This window comes from Argiope bruennichi, chromosome 8 (assembly GCF_947563725.1).
Source record: "Argiope bruennichi chromosome 8, qqArgBrue1.1, whole genome shotgun sequence".
NCBI lineage: Eukaryota > Metazoa > Arthropoda > Arachnida > Araneae > Araneidae > Argiope > Argiope bruennichi.
The window spans coordinates 124,904,612-124,926,613 of NC_079158.1; the positions used below are offsets into that span (position 1 = coordinate 124,904,612).

At 30.5% G+C, this 22,002-nt stretch overlaps 1 protein-coding gene across 1 annotated transcript in view; it reads left to right on the top strand.

Annotated features, from left to right (window-relative positions):
* Positions 1 to 21,437, top strand: part of LOC129980832 (uncharacterized) — a 61,525-nt gene extending 40,088 nt beyond the window's left edge. The window contains exons 2-3 of the mRNA XM_056091248.1: positions 12,445 to 12,778; positions 17,080 to 21,437. Coding sequence (XP_055947223.1) covers positions 12,462 to 12,778; positions 17,080 to 17,605 — 843 coding nt within the window. The 5' untranslated portion in view covers positions 12,445 to 12,461 and the 3' untranslated portion in view covers positions 17,606 to 21,437. The remainder of the gene's footprint in view (positions 1 to 12,444; positions 12,779 to 17,079) is intronic.
* Positions 21,438 to 22,002: the final 565 nt, after the last annotated feature.

Genomic DNA, 22,002 nt, shown 5'->3' on the forward strand with positions numbered 1-22,002 from the left:
TCAAATTGACTTCATTGATTTAAATACTGAATATATATGTGTGTGTGTGGGTGGGTGTAAGCATTATTTTATGTGAAGCAGCATGCGGTTTCGAAGACAGTGAAGAGACTTTCGATTTCGTGACGTCGTTTTATTTCATCTTGGCTCGCATTATTTACAAGTAGAAGCGAAGAGCAATACACACAACACAGAAAGAAATGAGGAAAAAGCTCTTGAACATTTTATCCCTGGCCTTATATAACCTGAGATTTTGATAGGGAAAATATTTCTTTACAGTGCTAATATATTATTAAGATTTCGATAGGGATCTTTGCTACAAGCGTCGACAAGGCAGGGGAAATACAGGGATCTTTTTTAAAAAAATGTACTTATTGGACATGTTTCTAGCCCTTCACTCGGAGTGTGGGAAAGTTAGGCTTTTAGCCGATTCAGTAATTTTATAAAGCTTCTCTTGAATTACTTAAGTAGAGAAAGTGGCATTGGATCACGAAATAAGAGAATATTTCAGAATGAAGTTACTATGAGCTAAATTAAGATAAAAACCATGGAGATTAATGATATTGAAATTAGAGTTTAAAATATCATTACACACACACGCGCACACACACACACACACACACACACACACACACACACACACACACATATATATATATATATATATATATATATATATATATATATATATATATATATATATATATATATTATAGTTAATAATATATTTATTTTTTATTATATAATTTATGAAATATAAAATATTTTTAATTATAATTTTTGTTCAGCTATTTATCATATACTACCAATCAACGAGTAAAAAGAATAATTAATATGTTTAAATAAGTGACTAATCCTTTAACATGCTCTCTCTCTCTCTCCTTTTTTTTTTTTTTTTTGCATCAAAATTAAAATACATTTTTATGCAATTTCTCAGCAGCAAGGAATTCAATGTATTCAAACGCTATTGGATTCTTTCATTCGTAAAAGCCATGTTTTTCAAAAAAGAAAAGATGCATGTTTACATTATGCAATAAGCATGTTTTTCTTCTGAATATATTAAGTGCTACAAAGTTTTTATGCCACGTGACCTGTAGAAACTTCCTTCATTATAATATTATTTATAAAATAATGTTCTTTAAAAAAATTCACATAGCGATAATCTCCCAGATAAGTTTCAAAATAAATTCAACGACATTCTCGTTTACGACCTTCGAAAATCGTGACTTGAAAATAATCGTCAGCCTGTGATTACAACTTATCATATAGAGAAACGCCAAGATTTTCATCTGTTGTTTCGAAATCACGACTGGCATCGATCTGAATCAACAACAGAAATTGGCGAAATCTTTATCTCTTGTATACAAAGAAAGATTAACAAAGTGAACTCCTTTGAAAGAATTTTTCAACCTTTTTCATGGCAATATTACCACACGAAACGATGCTATGCGTCCAAAATTTAAAAGAGTAAAAACGTGATCGTGTGACTAGCATTGAAATGACAGAACATTAACTAACTTCTCAGATGGGTTTAGTTGATAATCATTTCACCATTTTCACGGATCATGATTTAATGGCCAAAAGAATGAATGATAGTTACTGACAAATGGCATATCTTAGACACGATTTTTTCTTAATTTTTTTATGGAATAACAATTTGTATTTAATGCCTCTAGCCTGTCAAAAGAAAAAGACAGCACGAGAAAGACAAGAATTCTTATGTATTATTGTCAACCATTTTTATTACGTTCTCGTATAAAATGTATAAAGAAAGTATTGTAATCGTAAAAAAATTCAGACTGGAGATTTTGACAAATCTCCATGTTTTAGACTTCACTGAGTTCGAAAAACACATTTAAAAAAAATGTCTGTGTGTCTGTGACAAAGATAACCCAAAAATGCTTTGAGCTGGATGGATTGACAATAATATCTATATATTTTTGTATATCATCTTTACACCAAATGTATAAAATTATGTCAAATTTTAAGTAAATTCTATTCAGAAGAAGTCTATCTGCCCTATTGTTCCAATATAAGTTGACTAGATAATACCAGAACGAAGAATGCTATATGGATGAAATTCGACATAGATTTAACATCTATGATGCCAACCTCTATGAAATTTTGGGCGAAATCCAACACGGGGGTTGAACGTCTTTCGGTTTGTTCTTGTCGTGATGTCAACGCAATAACTCAAAAGCACAATGACTGAAATTTATCAAATTTGATATGTGATTTTGTGATTGCAATTGTAGTTCTGTGTTAAATTTTGGTTTGAGTCAGTGAGGAAAAGAGGTATTTAAAACACAAATTCAATTTTTGGATACTATTAACCGCTTGACGGATTAAAAACTCTTGCTAAGGATGACACAATAGATTCAATAAAAACTTTAAATTCACACCAAAGATTAATATTTCATGACTATTTTTCGGCATGCAAGATGTTCTCCGCTTTACCGAAAGCTCACAATTTTATGCCGAGGAAGGGTAATAATACCTTTATTAGAGAGTATGCGGAAAAGTTTTTGGGTGACCATTCATGCTGGTTTTCGCTTGCTTGAAACATTTTGCTATTTAGGTTTTGTAACATAATATCATGAAATAATTTAGTTATTAATCTTCCTTTGGCTAATGAAATTCTTTATTTTGCAAGAAATTTCATCAAAGGGCTTTGAAATTAAAAATTATGATACGATGACTACTTTTAATAAAAAGTTCGTGATATTTCTCATTTTTTTAAAATCATTCTGCTTTTATTTATCAGTTTGATTTGCTAACTTTTGAAACTAATTTGATGATTATTCATTTTATATTGTCAAAAAAAACTTTTATTAATAGAAATATAATTTCTAAAGTTGAAAAAGTAAACTGAAATTAAAGCTTGATGAAAAATTTTTTATTATAGCCAAAATAAAATTAAATATATTATATTCAAAATTGAGCATATAAATACTCCGAAAAATGCATTTTCTAATGCTTTAGCTGCAGACAACTAATCTCTAGCTGTCGTTGTTTTTTTTTTAAAGTTCGCTGATAAATAAACCATAGCTTTTAATCAAAGCTATTTGTTTTTTACTTCAAAATTAAAACATATGGTGTTTACCATTAGAATAAATGCTTTTCGGCTTTTAAAATTTTTAGCACCTTATTTTAATTTTAATTTTAAGACGCATAAAAGGAAAAACACTTTAAAAAATACTTCAGTGTCGAATTTTAAATTGTTGAATGTTTTAAGAATCATTTGAATAAAGTACTTTTTTAAAGTGAATCAGCAACATAAAAAAAAGGAGGGGGGGGGAGCCACAGGCACACCCAAATCGGTTTAGTTTAGCTTTATTAACGTCCCGTTTTAAAGCGACAAGAAAGGGCTTTTTCGGGGCTAACGTCGTAATTTCGAACCACTGTCAGATGACGAGGATGACACCTGAGCTGGTACCCCCATCTCCAAACTTCCACCCTGCACCAGCGGAAGAACATTTGGCCAGACAGATTCAGCTGCACCAGACCCACTTATACGACGGTTTTCGATGGGATTAGGTATCGAACCTGACGCCCTCCGGTTCCGAAACCGGCACCTTACCACCAGGCCACTTTATTCCTCATCGAAATCGAAATTTGCTTCTTTTGCACCAGATGAGTAATATCATATAGATGACCACTTTGAATATAAAATGGGAACAAAAAGCGATAAATAAACCACTTGGGTTAAGAATCTCATATAAAAGTTAGGTTTAAAAAGATAATAAATAAGAAAAGGAGAGATACTTTTTTTTTTAGTTATTTCCCCGTTAACTATTTCCCCAGTCTTCGGATCCACTCCCATTTTCAAACTCTTGGTTCAATGATCTTTTTCTTCGTGATCATTGACGACGATTTTTTTTTTTTTTTTTTTTTTTTTCAATTTACAAACGCATCCATTGAGGCATAAATTTTCTGTTAGAATATTATTTAAACGATCTTAACGTAATTAAAATGTGGTTCAGAAAAACAATAAATAAGAGAAACAAGAAGATTTTTTTTTATTCCCCTGCCCTCAGATAATTGTTTTTGGATTCGTTTCTTTCTTCAAACACATAATTTTGACGTGTGTGCGTGTTTCTTTTTCTTTTCCCTAATTTACAAGCGCATATTGAGGAGCATATTTTCTTCTTGGAAATTATAACATCTCTATAGATTTTCAGAGCTACCACCAGGGACAAAAATGGCGACCAGTGGAGTAGTCTTGAATCATAAACCAGATGCCATTCATTTTAATACTGAAGAGGGTCAAGAAGGCGTGACCACCCTGTCTGGAAGAGTTTTCGATGAGGAATGTCTGGCATGTGATCTCGTTTAGGGTCGCCAGTCACTCCCCATTCCACAATTCGGAAATTGTTCGGAGAAATCTTTGTTTGCACAGAAGATCCCCTTTATGACTTCTTCTTTCGAATGAGTGGCTTTGAATGGGGTAATCACAATCCAAGGCATAACAATGCTCGTCATTATGCTCTCCGCCTGTTAAAAAAAGGAAAGAAAGAACTGAAGATGGAAGAAAAAGAATATTTCCGATTGGATTTTATGATTATTTTGACATAACGGAATTCGTAATGTTCAAAGAAAGGTTAGAAGTCTTTTTTTCAATGAAGAAATTCAACATTTTCTTCGCACTCTTTTAAATCGATTTACTATTTTAAGAAGGATTAAAGTAATTATTTTTAAAGAGTTTTAACTAATCAACAATTTGAATTAAAAACATTGTTTCTTCTGCAACTTTAAAAACAACAACACTAACGATTCGTCGATAAAAGGAAATAACATTTAAAAAAATGTTATTTTCTTTCATTATTTTTGTAATGCTTGATTGGGTGGAATAAATTATAGAATGGTGTAAGTTGTATTTTCTTTGTTTTTCTGAAACTAATATTTGTAAAGGGGAATATGTTATTTAGGAACAAAAAGGCTGTAATGCCATCAGTCCAAGTGCTGTAATGTCATGAATCCAAGAGAGCTCCTAAAAGGAGCTCTCTTGGATTCAAATTTAACAAAGTGGTGTTAAAAAGAATTGAATGTGAGCCATGATTATAATTTTTAAGCTAACTTTTTATTTTTTTAAGTGACTTACATTGCTATAACTTCTACCCGTCCAAATACTCAACCGTATATCGATTATTTTACTTTTTACTTAAATTTAAAATTATATTTCAATAAATAAAACCAAGAGTTTTATCCTTTAAGCTTTTCCTTGCATTTAAGAAAAAATATATTTTGGTTGTGATTTCGAACTCCATCGACCGGAGACTCTCCGTGAACAAGGTAGCTGATGCGTGTATAAATCTGTCGTAGCCTAAAATTCCTCCAAGTTGAGACAATTCCACTGGAGGTACTGGTTCAGAGGTGATCATTCTCTAATTCAAATCTAAATTACGATCTATGGATGAGTGAATTAAATGTACGAAGTCCACCGCTGAAAAGGGCTGTGACGTTTGAGTAGCTAAGACGTACTCTTGACCCTAGATGGCGCTATTGAAACAAGAGACGCTAAAATTCGGCTTAAAATCGCTGATTACGTCAATGGGCTTGTCTATCACAAGTGCCGTAAGCAACAACAACGACATTAATAAATAAAATAAAACACAATAGGAGAATAAAGCTTGTGTTTTCATATAATTTTGAGCAATAAATTAAAATAAAGGAGATAAATTATACTCATGATAATTATCATTACCTGCAATGTAAGTCTATTTCAATTTGACAAAGAAAATTTATTACTTACCAGAGAATTTAAATTACGTGTGTGACACTTACTGTTTAGGAGAAAATGTCATTTTTTTTTTCATTTATTTAATATGTTTCCTAATATATATGGGTTTCAAATGAATTTATATGTCTCCCCCTCCCCCTACCTTTTACTACTTCATTTGATGTAGTACCTACAACATTTTTAAAATATCTATTTTTCATTTGATAATGTTAATTTTTCTTATTGATTTAATCTGTATTATTCAGATGGTTGTTTTACGTGCGCAACATCTTCAATTCGTGTTTCTCATGAACAATGCGCGTCAGTTTTTGACATACAAAGTAGCGTTTTTCCAAGTTATAATTATTTGTTATTGCATCTGTGCTCAGTGGAAGTGCTTAATGAATTCCAAAATCGGTGCCCTTTTAGATACTTATGAACGATAAAATGGTTATATAAATACTATTTATAAAGTTTAACGTTCATGGCACTACTTCCAAATTCCATGAACGGGGACTTGGTTGCCACTCAAGTCCCTGTCCATGGAGATGGCTGTTGACAAACATTATGTAAACACGCGTCTGAAGCGCCATCTCTGCAGAATCCGAAACATGTGTTAAACTCTCTTTTTCGTGTTTCAAATATTTACTCATTATACAATATTTTTATAATGAATTCCACCTACACTCGTCTAAACAAGAAAGGAGCCTTGAAAGCTCTAGAAACGGAGGTGTAACATAACATGATGAAATAAAATAAAAAATAGTTCAAGGACGAAATTAATGAGCAAGTTTAAAATCTTCACTTGTAGAAATTATATTCTGGAAGGGGGAAAAAAAACTTATTTTTATGTTGTCATAACGTGTTTGTATTTTTAAACAGTTTTTTTTTTTTTAATGTTTCCTGTTATTTGATAAAAATGCATTTTGGTAAAAATTAGTTTTATGGTATAACTTCAATTATTTTACTACTTGGTGTTTAATTTTTCATATCAGTTTTAATTGTACAATTTTATTCAGTTCATATTTGTAAAATTTTGGCCTTTACAGTTTTTTTTTTTTTTTTTCCCTTGCTGCTTGTGTTTTGAATGAATTTTTTTTCTGTACGGGAATAATTTCAAAAATTGTCGTTAAAAAAACGCCAAAATCTCACTTAAATTCTAATTAAATGAAAATCTAAATAAAATTTCAAAAGAAATCGCTCCAAAGTGCATATTTTTTTACACACCAAAGTATAGATGTGCCAAATTTGGTAGCTCTAGATTAAACGGTCTGGTCTGTAGAGGTCAACACGCATACACATACAGATGCATATACTTTCTTCTTTATTATTCCTAGAAATCATTGATTTCTGTAAAAATGCTTTGAAATTATTTGACATTTAAATTATCCGAGTAAACATATTGCATGGAAATAATTTAATAGAGTAAAATATAGTAATTTTTCTTTAAAAAAAAGTAATCTTTTTTTAAAAAATAAATCATGTGCTGTCATTTTACAGAAACGGAACCCTGATTCCCTTTTAAATTAGAACTGACGTGGTTGGTTTAATAATAAACAGTTGTTCATTGTTATTTAAAAAAAGCACTTGCCAAACACTTTTTTTCCGGATCGTGATATTCATCGTGTATGGAATTTCTAATGCGTGAAAAAAGCAATTTCCTTCCCTTATTCCGATTCAGTGCGCATACTTGATATAGTAACAAACTCAAAAGCCCGGATATTGCTTGGAAATGTAAACAAATCCATTTAAATGGTTGAATCAAAGAGAGTATTACTCAGAGGAGAAAAAAGGGCTGGTTTCATTTTTATAGAAGTTGTTTTTATTGCTCCAAAATGATTTTTTGAACTTGTGGTGGAATGAAGATCATTATGATCTGTGCATTGGAAGCAACAGAACGTATGTTTTCGGAAACATTTCTTTAATGATCACATTTCACACAAAACAAACACGAAAGACAAGACAAGACATTAACATGCGCATCTCAACAGAACAGCATCTCATCTCATTATTTACAATCACAATGCACTATGGGATGCCTACCCAATCAGGCATCGCCATCTATTATCCAAGAGAGATGACAGAGTAATGCAATTGCTACAAATAAAAAAAAAATGAATTTTTGTTTTCGAATTATAAGATATGTATAGGTTTTGTGACTACTATCTATTCTTTTTACTACTTTCCTTTTTTTAAATTAAAATATTAGTGTAATTTAATGTGATAAATTTAGATTTGAATGAGACTGTAAATGAAAAATATATTATGCTTTTATAAACTTTAATTTTTAAAAAAATATCTTGAAGGACATTGATTTTAAGAATCCATTTTGCAAATTTGTAATATATATCATTTATACACGAAAATTAATCTACAACTAAATGTTTAGAATGTGTTAGTCAATATGTTAATCGAAAATTAATTAATTAAAAATTAGTTTTGAGTTAAAATCCTTTTCGTAGCATATTTATACGTATGCTAATTGAAGTTTCCAAAAATTCCTTTATTTCCTAGTTTGTATCTCGTAAAGATTAATAAAAGTTCATTTGGTGTAATTTTGGATGAATCTTGCAATCGTTGTCATTATTTCAATCTAAAACGATCATGTAAGATGAAGAACAGGCTAGACTTTTTATTTCTGAATTCATAATAAAACTCTGAAAGGCTCATTAAATAATACTTTTTCTTAAATTAATTTATCAATTAACCGGCCTGAACGTTCCAAATTACTTTGTATGTTTGCAGTTAACCCATAAACTCCATGTGATAAATGGGAACAATTGTTTCGGTTTCTAATCAGGGTAACTAGTTTTTTTAAAAGAGTATAATTGAAATGATGAGAATATATTGCAGCTTCCTTACGATTTTTTTTGTTGCGCTCACCCAACTACTCTAAAGTAGAACTTTTTGTCAATTTTTCAGCAAAAATGTTTTGCATTTCCTAAAGTATCACGGTATAAAAATTATCATAACTATTTAATACCTTGTGTATGCCTCAATCCCCCATTCTCTTTATCTCCATTTTTGACAAGAATAAATAACATAAATAAAAACAAGCAGTGACTTAACATTACGAAACATGAGAAAAATATTAGATTTAGAAAAAGTTATTAAAGTTAATTAAAATAAGCGATTCAATTTAGTAGCAGAACACCGAATTACATTTCAAGTAGAATTTTAAATTTACTATTTGTTAACTTTTTATGATTACTTCTACCTTTGTTACCCTTTTTTTCGTATTTACATTCCATGGAAAAAAAATCTATATGAGCTATAGGATCTGAAAATTATTATTTTTGTCTGACTGTCGAAAATCACAGACTGATCATTCCCCAGCAAAATAATTTTTTTAGCTATACTGATACTCTTCAGATCTTTCACATTCAGTTTAATATTATCAACTAAATGAATTCTGATAGGTTTTTATTCTGGAACTCCTTTCAATGTTTTCGAACAAACTATACATATTTGCTGAAAATTTTGCTATGTGTGATTCAACTTATTTTCTCCATTTTCTCGGTCTCCCATTCTATAAAAGAGTCAAAATTAGTAAACATTTTAATTAAGTCTGAACTTAATACTTTGAAAAACACATTCTTAGAGGACACTTACAACCCAAGATAAACTGCCCAACCCTACTTTTACTGCCGCTTGTCTACCCGTTTTAGATTTATAGGCGAAAGAGCCATTTTTTGGCCACAATGCATCAAGCATTAACATGTTGGCATCCAGCGAAAGTTTAATCTATTATTTTCATAGGTACACCAGGATTAATAATAACTTCTTCTACGTTGTTTATTTCCCAGCCCTACCTTTATTACCTCCAGTCTACCCTGTTAGTGTTTATTGATTCAAGAACCGTATTTTTCTTGGCTATAATACATCAAGCACTACCCTGTTAGCATCCAGCAAGAGTTTTGTCAGTTATTTGTTATAAGTATACTAGGTTTAATAATAACTTCTTCAATGCTGTCTCATTTCTCCGTCAGTTCATTTTAATGGTCAGCATCTCCTAAGTTAAAATCATTCTAAATTTCATAGAATTAAAAATCATAAAAGTATAAAAAAAGGAGCATAAATGCAGTGCAAAATTTTTTTTCACATAATTCGACTCGATCGTTCAGTTCAGCTGTATTAACATCCCTTTTCAAGCAACATTAGGGCTATTTTGGGGCGGATCTCGTCATTTTCAACCGCGGTCAGAGGATGAGGCCACCATCTGAGCCGACACAATCCTCTTCAAGCTTTCACACCACACCAACACTAGGCCGTTTGCTCCCGATGGATTTAATCAATACCAAACCAGCTTAAACGACGGTTCTTCAATGAATTGGGTATCGAGCCTGAAACCCTCCGGTTCCGAAGTCAGGTCCTTACTATCAGGCCACCGCTGCCCTTACTTCACCTCGATAATATAGAAGCTAAAGTATTTTTTTTAAAAAGAAATTTTCAATAAAAAACATTTTTAATCGATGACACTTTTCGGTTTCATTTTGTGGTAAAAATTTTCTTTTCATTTACCATCCATTGTTCATGCAACAAATGTTTCGAATTTTTTCTTCCTTTATTTGAAAAAAAAAAGAAAAGAAAAGAAAAGAAAAAAAAAAAAAAGGGAAGGAAGTCACAAAATAGTGCAAAATATTTGGTAATCGAGACTCTGTATTCATAATGATAATCTCCGAAATTTTATTTAGTCAAAACGTAAGACAAAGAGAGAGAGAGAGAGAGAAAAGAAAGAAAAAAAAATTCAACAAATAAAATTCCAATTAACGAAACCTTTCTGTTAAAAATATTTTTTTCATGTATCATCCTGGTGTTTCGAATTTTTTCTTTCTTTATTTCAAACAAAGAAAATGAAGAACAAGGAGATAGCACAGAATTTCTGATAATTGAGACTCTACATATCTAATTATAATCTTTGAAGATTTGTTTAGTCAAAACTTAAAACAAAGAAACAAAAAAAAAGTTTAATAAATAAATTTCTAATCAAAGAAAAAAATTTGTTTAATTTTCTGTTAAAAATATTTTTCGATTGGAATTTCTGATAAACAAGAAGACTCTATATACGTAATAATTATCTTAGAAGTTTTTTTTTTTTTAGCCAAAGCACAAGATAAAGAGATAAATTAAAAGGGGGGGGGGAGAAAAGAAAAAAGATATCTACACGCTCTTCTTCACCACATAATGGGCTATTTTGTTCCAAAAACGCCTCAAGTTCAAGCGTCACTTCCTACACTTTTACGAATAAAAATAAAACGCAACGTGTCCAGATGAAAAGGTTCTCTCGTCGTGCCCAGCCGAAAAGAAAGCGATTTAATTCATCTTGATGGTACTCGGCGAAGGTGGCCTGCCCATTCTCATTCCATTAGTCACGGCTTATTCAGGCTGCCCATTATGTTTCGATTGCCATGCATGCATGAGCATTGAGAATGGCAGCGTGCATCATCCACGCATGGGCAATTTTTTGGACGTCTTTGCACTTTTCCCACTTTGCAATTAAAGAGGCGCCCGTTACCGACTTTATTAGGGGGAGATGTGTCAATTTATACGACCTGTACTTTGAATGTTGAATTTTGAATGTCTTTATTTTTCTTTCAAATAAATAGTGGCATTATTGAAGTTTTTTTCTGTGATTACAATGTAGATGTCACGAATTTTCTTTTCAGTAACTTAAGTATTTCATTTAAGTAACTTATAAGCATTTTGAACCGAAAATGTGTATCTTGCCTTTGATTGATTTAACATCATATGTGGAAATAGTCCAACTTGGTAATTCTCAACTTTTTAATGTCTGGCTTATTCATTGAAAATATTTTCTTTGTATTACGTTTAAAAAAAACTGTTACAGCAGAATATAAAACATATAAAATAGAATCTGCATATATTAAAATAGTAAATGCAGGACCAGGTCATCAACGACAAAAGGAAAATATTACTTAAATAATTAATTTAAAAGGTTACAGCAATATTAACAATGTAAATAAATTTTAAAAGCAACAATTAGCTATTGAAATTAGAAACTCTAATTGCTAATAAAATTTCTTTAGAATTTAGCTAATGTTTCCTCCCGCCTTCTGTGATTATTCGATAAAAAAGAAGCAGATGCGATGATTGCGCACTCATTTAATTATTCGGGATCCTATAAATATTCCCCACAACTCCATGGCTACGTATTTCTGCATAATTCTTAATTAATCCCTTAAAAGATCATTTTTTTCTAATAATGGTATACAAAGATATTTTTGAATGGATATTGGCTTATGAAAAATAATTCATATATCTTATTAGATAAATTTAATTTGATATATTAATTAATTTTGTTAAATAATAACTAAGTAAAAAAAGCAAGACACGTCATTTTAAGCGAGATAAGAAACTGAAGCAGCTAAGCCTATATCTTATTAAAAAAATTGTGAAATTCATACAAGGATTGAAAAATTTGGTGGTAATCATACTTCGCATGGCGTAGAAAGTGTAAATGTATAAGGTATAAACTCTTTATTAATATTTTAATGCACATCCTATATACAAACCTGACCAAAACTTCTTTCATCTCACTTCAAAATTGTATTTACACTATTTACTTTACTTTAATACTTAATTGACTATCAATGAAATCTATAATATTCTGTCAACAAATGGCTATAAAAATATTTCTTACTCTATGTTAGAAATAGTGTTGTGTACAATCTTGTCCTTAACTAATTTCTCTGTTTCTATCTCAACAGGTGCCAATTACCTCCCCATGATGCGTTCCTACATGACAGACCACCGCACTCCACTGGCATGGCGACATCGGGACATGACCTTGCAGAGTGGAGGTGGTGGTCAAAGGAATAACCATCATCATCATCACCATCACCATCCTCCTCGACCTCCACCCAGTCCTTCTGTGACCACCACTTCCTCTGACGAGAGGGAGGAGGTGCCCATGGTTCGAGCTCCACCACTCAGGCGGCCCAACAGCAGGGGCGCCCGTTATCACAGGGACGGTCACTCACAGTTCTCGGCTGTGGAACCTTACCATGGACCAACTGGCCCTTTCAGGAATGGGACACTTCGGTAATCAATCTTCAATCACTTAGTCCAACGATCATTGCTCATTTATCTTTCGCTTTACAGTGATTATTTTATCTCCATTATCTTTTTCAATATTTTTAAGCTATTTTAATTGCTTTATTAATTTAGTAAAATTATAATTTTTTCCTGTTCTTGACTCATACTACATTCCTTATGTATATTTATATGTGTCTGTATGTGTGTGCGCGTGCCTTAAAATTTGTTGCACAAAAGCCACGTCTTAGTATAAAACAGATGTATATTTTATCCATACGGTCATAAGTATTAATGATATGTCAGTTCATAAAAAATACATTTTTCATAGGATAAAACATGAAAATAAATGAAAAGTATTTAAGTAGAGCTTTCATTTTTGCCTATCGTTACCAGATATCGCTTATCTGGTTTCACAAGAGAGGCCAGAATATGCGGTGATTTGAAATCAATGCTGAAAGTTTACATGTTAAAAAAATAAGGATAAAGATAAATAAAAAGTTACTTGTTTTCAGTGTTACACATTGTAATCCGAGTCGGATTTATGATTAGGCAGCTGTCGAAAGCTACTAGAATAAGGGCATTATTACCTTGTTTAACAAAAATAATTTTGCAAAAAGTACAAATCCCAAGAATTATAAAATATTGGGATAATATTAATATTTTGTCAAAAGTATAATTAGTCAGGTACCCATGTTTTATTACGCTCACTTAGTTATTAACTATTCTTTAAAACGTCTAGTGTCTGCTTAAGTAATATTATGCACAAATGTTGATGCCGTGCTATCATACGTCATGATGAATAATAAATAAGAACTTATACATTTTCGCGAAGTTACTAAAATATAACTAGCTGGAGTGGTCAACCTAAAACTTTCTTTAACAAAGTTCTCCGAGAACACATTACCTGGCATTATCACGCTATAGTTACGAAATATTAACCTATGACGTAAATTTAGTATTCTTCTTAAATCTATCGTGCAATCTTTGGCGAGTATTTTGGCGATTAGTCCTTCGCATTTGGTTAATAGTATCTGAAATTCGAATTTATATTTCAGACATATTTTTTCCAGTTGATTGAAACAAAATTTGACGCAGAAATATACTTATAATCACAAAATCACATAATAATTTCCTATATTTAAGTCATTGCTGTTACTTGTTTCAGAAAGCACAGATTTCAGACGGATTTCACAGATTTACTTGGATTTGGCTCAAAATTTGACAGATGTCTACACTGTAGATATTAAATCTGTGCACCGAATTTCATTCTAACACTGTTCGTTTTCTAGTTATCATGCTAGCTTAGATTCGAACAGCCGAACAGATAGATTTCCTCAAAACGGATTTTGCTCAAAATGTAATAGAAACTTACAAATTTAGTGTAAAAACCGTATACCAAATTTCATCCATCTAGTTCAAAACGTTGGAGAGAGAAATTTGTCACAGACAGATAGACATAAAACCAAAAATGTGTTTTTCGAACTCAGAAACGTCTAAACCGTGATCTTTCGTTAAAATCTCGAGTTGAATTTTTACTTTTTTTTAGTACTTTATTTTTCATATACGGAAAAATAAAAATCAGTCAAAATAAAAAAGTCTACCATGAACGTATTGATTAAGATAAAAATAATTTGAAATATAATTAATAAATTATGAATTTGAATGTAATTTAAGTAATTTTAATTAAACTAACGAATTAATTAAAATAAGGAACTTCATAAGAGCCACGTACCGTAAAATGTTTAAATCTGTTACTTATGGTACGATATCATTCTCGCTAAAGGAGCATTTGACTAAATCAGTCACATTTCTAATCGGATGATCACCAAAATTCCTGAAAATATTAACAATCAGTTCCTAATATTCAGTACCTGCTTTAAGAGAACGCTGTTTAAGGCTGGTTTTCAGGGCAAAGATCCACTCTCATAGAATAAACTCAAATATTTATTTCTGATTAATGGATTCTTCATTGTGGCCATTCTGTACAAAATAGAGACGAATTTCAACGAAACGAATTGTTTCTCAAATACGTTTGGGAAATTTCAGTTGATTTGGAAAATTTTCTGATACTGATGCTTAAAAATGTGATTGTAAAATTATAAATTTATTTAACATAGGATTTTTTTTTTCATTTGATGAAAGAGAAAAGGTTAGAGAAAATCATGACTGTAGAAGGAATTTGACAGCAATTCCAAAACAATGAAATTGATTGACATAAAATTCTACGCATTAATCAATGCTGAGAACAATTGCTGATATCTTGATACAATAGATATATGGGTATAACGCGCAATTGTGATAACAAAAGAAATAAGAATAAAGAAACTGAAATCAGTACAAAATCACTGTATATTTCTAAAAAAAACTACGCCTTATTGTTTCTTTGAATCCATTCAGAAATTTTAGATCATGAAATTAATAAACAATACATAGAAGAAATTTTCAAATATATTTATTCATTTATTCGAATACGATTTTTTTAAGTAAACCGATCACAAATTGTTGATTTTCTTATAATTAAATGAAATAATATTTAATCTGAAGAAATTTCTTCTTTTTATGAAGTTCTTAAAACTGAGAACATCCCAGGTAGCACAGTCTGTTGCACAATATTGTGCGATATTAAATGGTATTAATCAATATTCCACAATATTATACATTATTGCAAATATTGATCAATATCTTATAATATTGTACAGTATTTATGTGCTACCAAGGATATTGATTGCCAAGACATGAGCTTCTCGAGACTTGCTACTTAGAGATTTCTTTGTTTGTATTATAAATTTTAAAAATCTGCACAATTTTAAAAAAAAAGACTTGATCAATTTAATAAAATGATAATATCATGATTTCTTTATTTAACTCTCTTCAAAAATCATGAACAACATGAAATTACGTTTGAATAAGTTCTACATTAGATGTTCTTTTTTTTAAAAAAGACAGCATTTAACTGAGAATAGGTGAAAATTCTCAAGCAACATAATAAATAGATAAGTCAGCAAGAAAAAGAGTAGCAAAATGTGACTTAAATATAACTTTTATTTCACAGAATGTCAACAACACTTGAAGTTATCGAGTAAACATCAATCAAATTACATCACATAAAGGAAGTGCAATTTTCCTGGTGTGTTATATAACCATATTCAAGGTTTTCTCTCTGCTTCTGATGAAAGGATGATTATCAGAATGAAATGTTTCGTTTTAAGATTAAACTACTAATTTTAGAAATACTTCTTTAATATTTTGCTTCGTTAACTGCTGGTCAAAAGGTTTCGGTAATGAACTGACTAATTCTAATAGATTCCAAATGTCATGACTTCTAAAAAAGATTACATAAGTAAACCTAATTTACAAGATGAAAGACGTTTTGGAATTACATAAATACCAAAACTAAAACCTGTTTCCCATTTTAAAGATGATTAGCTGAAATCTATAAATTGTTTTTAAATTTTGGTTTACTTCAAAACATTTGTTGATCACTCTTCAAAATGATCCTAATAATTAACTCACTATTATCAGTAAATTAATTTCTGATTAGTAATTTAGATATATGTTTGATACTTTGTCTTGTTTTATATACAAAAAAGAAATTGGTTAATCCTTAAACTCTCGGGGTAGTAACATAATTTACGTGAAGAAATTACTTTCTTTTGATATTCCTTATGAACTTAAATTTTTGATAAATAATTCATTCAAGATGAAAGCATAATTTAACCAAAGTCAATGAAATCCAAGTTGAAAGGTGATTTAGCATATCATGTTGTGTTATACTTCGGTAGATTCGAAGTTTCACGAATATAGTGATAGAGGCTTCATTTAAATTGCATGTTCCAAAAAACAGATGTAAGAGAAAAGTAAGAATGTTGATAAATAGATTTGCTGGTAAAGAAAAGTCGCTTAGCTATTCCTACGTAATATTTAATCTGCTTATCTCCAAAATAGGCAAGGAAATGATGGTCAGGAGATGCGAAAGTTTTATCATTTTAAATTTGCTTGTCGCAAGCGCAGTACAAAATTTTAACAGTACGATGATTAGGACTAACTGAAAATTATAACATTAATTTGCTTAAGTATAACGACACATTTAGGAAAGTTACGTCCATAGAATTTTAAATTTATAACAGAATTGTAATATACAAAATAGAATTAGATAGAATTGAATTTAAAAGTCACGATTGGAAATTAGTCTGATCATGATTTAAGGATTTGTTTTCATTATCGTTTGTTTCTATTCACAATTTTATTGCTCATTACTGCGTAACATGTTAAACAAAGTTTTGAAAACTGATTTTGATTCTTTTCAGATCTACAAGGAGTGTGCCAGCTTTAGCATTGGCAACTTGGGATGGAGAACCATGCCCAGTCCACGGGCATGGCGTACCTTTGTTTCATCACCAACATCCCATGGGACTAGGCAATGGAGGAACACTACGTCGCCATGGATCCCTTTTTGATGTCCGAATGCCTTACTTTGGTCATCCTCCTCCACATTTCGGACCTCCCTCCCTGCAGTATCCTCCACCACCGCCTTTAATGGATAAAAAATCCTTCCACGGATCCATGCAGATGTTGGGCAATCCGTACATGATGCCTCCCATGATGCGACCAAGACCCTTTGTCATACCAGCTCCTGCCGAACCGCTACCTGTGAGGGACCCTTATAAAATGAGGACACCACCTGCATCAGGATATGCGGGATCGAAAGCTGATGATACCTACAGTGTGGACCAAGTGTGTTGTAAAGGACATCTAATCGTGCTTTGGATTATATTGGCTGTGGTGACCATCGGCGTTATATTAGGAATTGTTCTTGGTGTAACTATAGCGTAACAATAGAAAAATGTGCCTACAGTTTCTCAAATTAAACCGACTGTGCTTACAAAGCCTTCTAAAAATATCGGTTTGTTCAAATTTAGCAAGAGTGAATGCTTTAGTTTATATACATTGAACAAAAATTTACATCGCAGTTCCCGAGAAACAGTTCAGGTTTCTTCCAATGTTTTTAATACAGCTTACGAACATACCATCAAAAGTTTAGCATTTAAGAGTTATTATCATTCGTATAGATATTTTGTATTCAAAATTTTTGTCTAATTTAAAGATTAGGCAAAAAATCAAGAAGACACAATGAGTTCCTCAAGATGAGAAAAAAAAAAACAAAAAAAAACGACACGGATTATTTTTGGAACATTCTAAGCTCAAACAAATATTACAATATTTTATTTCTATAATAGCCAATAAGGAAAACGTATGTGCAGATAGACATCACCTATAAAGGACAAACAGTTTCATAACTTTTATATTATATGAGTTTTAAATGCTATATAAAACTTCTATAATTCATCAATAATGTTCATTTTTGTTAATTTCATAATTGAAAGTAGTGATTGTTAAAATAAGCATTCCTTTTTCCTGGGCCACAATTTTAATTCTTTATCTTTACAGTTTTCTATCTTAAAAGTTTCTAAAATTAAAAAAAAAATTATATTTAAAAAAAATTGAAATCATTCATGATTTAAATTTTATTTAATTTGTTATCATCATACATAACGTCCATGATTTAATACTGAAATATGTGGGGGTTTTTTTTGACCAAATTCTCCGACTAATGATCAGTTTTTACTAAATGATATAAGAATTAATCTTATAGAATAATATTATGTGATATCTGAGTAAGAAACTGAGAAGAATTAGAAGCAAATTAAATCATGTATAAATTTATTTTTATAAAGAGTGCTACTGATTAATTTCTAACCATATTACATAGTTGTAAATATTAAAAATTCTGTTTTGAATTTTTAAAAATTTCTATCTTTGCTTTGTTATTATAATTGAAATAAAATTAATGAAACAGTTTTTAAAAACTCACTGCTACTAATGCACTAAAAAGCAATTTGCTTTATTCTAATTATTTTCTTATGTTTTTTTTTGTCTTTAATTTTTATTTTATTACCATAAGTATTATGAAAACATGAAATCATTTTTTTTCTCAAATTCTCTATTACATGACGTCCCTCATATAAAATCAAAATTTAATTCAGTCCTCAAAATAGTGTATTATTATCATGAATATGTCAACTAAATGTACAAAAATTCAGAAAGTGAGTCTGAAAAGATTTCAATTTTTTTTTAATAGAAGAAAGAATAGTTAACTTAAATAATTGATTTTAAATCAAAAGATCGTAATTTATGTCATTTGAGCTCCAATTTATTCTCAAATGAATAATTATAGTTTTCACCCACATAAGCTTTTTACCTTAACAGTGATTCTTTGGGAATTTATGATTGTTTAGATGTCAAAAAATATGAACATTATAATTTCCGAATAAATTATTTTCTAATTTGTTTATGTTTTAGATAAATGAAGAAAGATTATACAACTAAACTAAGTGGTTTTCAAACTTCACTGATTCATGTCGCCCTTACTGATGGTTTAGTTGTGCTAACGTTACTTTTGGAAAGGGCTACTTTTTAAAAAGACCTCGTAGCTTTAATGTCTGGGTAGATGATGAAGACGATATCCGTTCTAGTATCAACAATGTCCCTCCCCATTCCAAACTTTAGCACACACCAACGTGAGAACGCTTGACCCACTCCATTAGACTGCATACTTCCTAAAGCCGCATACACAACAGATGTTTAGTAGAATCGGGTTTCGAACCAAGGGGCCTGTGGCCCAGAAGCTGAGATCTTACCACTAGGTTACTTATTCAGAATATTCCGAATTTTTGGAGCTCTTATTGAAACCAAAATATCCAGAATTTTCTATGTTCCGTTTTGTAAAACTGCGAAACATATTTTTTGCAAGATTATTCATAATTATTGTATAATTATGAATGAAATAGATCGTGGCATCTCTATGAAGGAGATGAGGCTCAGCGGAGCGTACTTTACAAACCACTGCGCTGAATTTTCAAATTTACAAAAAAGTAGAACATATGTTTGAGGTTGTTTTGGGCTAATTTAATCATTTACCGTATATTCAAAGAACAAGATATTTAAAGATGATTCAGCCTTTTCTATTCTTGCTAAATTTGAACTGCCGTCATCTACGCTAAGTTTGTATGTATATATATTTATCTGTTTTTATAGACATTTGAAATTAGAGAAAGTATTGTCGTTCAGACATGCCATAATATAATAATAATGACAATCCTATTTATGAACTGAGTGCGAAGAGTGCTCTTAAGCAAGTGTTGGTTGAAGAAAAAGTCGGAATTGCGAAAATGAACTAACGAAGGAAGAGTACAAAAGGACTGAAATAAGAATACTTTGCGATGAATGAACTATTGTGTCCGAAAGAGCAAAGATATTTAAGAGGCTGATATCGAAATGTAACTGCCAATTATAATATTTTTTCATGATTTTACAACTAATGACACGTCATTCAAAGACTCGTTTCATAAAATGTATTGTTTTCTTCGATTGCTGACTGAAATAGCAAAACAATGATCTTCTGAAATGAATTAGCCTGCTCAGTAGTAATTGATGTATAGATACGTAATAAAACGTTTCTTTATTTGTTTTCAGTATTTGACTGATATCGTAATAAAATATAAATACTTTGAATAATTAAAGATATTTGATTTTTTAACTATCAGTATGCATAAACTTCAATGGATTCTGGAAAATGGATCAAATTCTTTGTTTGATTATGTATAAACAATTTCTAAATTGCAGTGAAAATAGTATATTAGTATTTGTTCCCGCCTTTTGAGGCGAAAAATGATTTAGCATTTGTAATCCTATGAAAAATCAATTAATGCATCCAAAAGATAATTTTACTTCATTAGCTGAATACTACTGTAACAAATTTCTGATTATTTTGTATTTATTTCAACTGAAACCATCAAAAACATTTTTATTATGAATATCTGCATAAAATATGACCTCTTGATTTTCATTTTGTGTATGAAATGCAATGCTCTCTAGAAACAGGCCATTTTTATCTAACAAAAAAATAATGTAATCTGCTCAATCTCTAAATTGCAGGACAAAAATGATACATCTGCTTTGTTCTGCTGTGATGAACAAATAAAAAAACTTCTTTAAACCTGTTAAGCATTTATTAACCCAGAAAAGAAACTTCTTTTCACGAATATCAATTCAATCAAAAGAAAATTTTGCTTTATTAGATAAGTGATAACACAGAAATTGTCCGCGATGTATTTTATGTGTTAAAACTTATCTTAATAAGCGAGGAAGAAGTTATTCATAGCCTGAGAAAATCATTGAAGCGATTCAAACTAATAACATCATTTTCAAACTTTTCTTTGCGAGTTTCTTATTGCGTTGATTTTCAAATTTGTAAATAGAGCGGAAATCGCTGTTTTTGGTTTCGTTAATTTTCCACCAGTTTAATTCATTAAATAGACCATCTAACCAGGGCGCCATCTTAAAATATAACATGTAATATCATTAACAACAAAACGTCTTGTATCTTTATATATATATTTTTTAATTCAAAACATAGAGTTTCATATGTAGATATGTATTTCATAACATATTTTTGAAAACTGGATTTTAAGCATTTTAATTAATTTTTTTGCCCAGAAAATATTGTATGTCTTCAAGCAGTTCGTGTGTAACTGGAAAAATTATGGAAATTGAGATCAGATACAGACAAAAAGAGAAATGGAACTGAATTTTATATATGTCAATTTTATTTGATGTTAATAAGATTGAACGAATAAATCTTTTTTTGTCTTTTTATTAACTTCTCTTTTTTGATATTCAATTAATATACACTTCTTTAAAAAACAATTCTCTTGCACTTATTTAACCAACAAAAATTTTGTCAAAACATGATGAAATAAAAATGAAGGTATCTCATATCATAAAACATTTTGCTTTGAATGAAAGATGCCAAATCATCAGATTTATTAAATATTGGGTAAAACTGTCAGCTTAAGGATGTATAAAAAAATTCAGACTTTTTTTTTTTTTTTACTAAGAAGAATGAGTATCGCTGAGCATCAGTGGCGGATCGCTGAATCCAGGCAGTCTAGACAGATGCCTAGGCTTGTAAGCTGAAAGTGAACACAAGCAGGTCAATAAACACATTCACTGTTATGAATTCGTACTTGCAATTCGGACCACTCTAATAAAAAGCTTACCTTTTTTTTCTATCTCTTAAGAGTAATAGAGAAGAGAATCAGATAGTAGGTGTGAATCACAGGTGATTCACAAGATAAACAATGCGTTTAAATAAAAAGAAAATATAAACT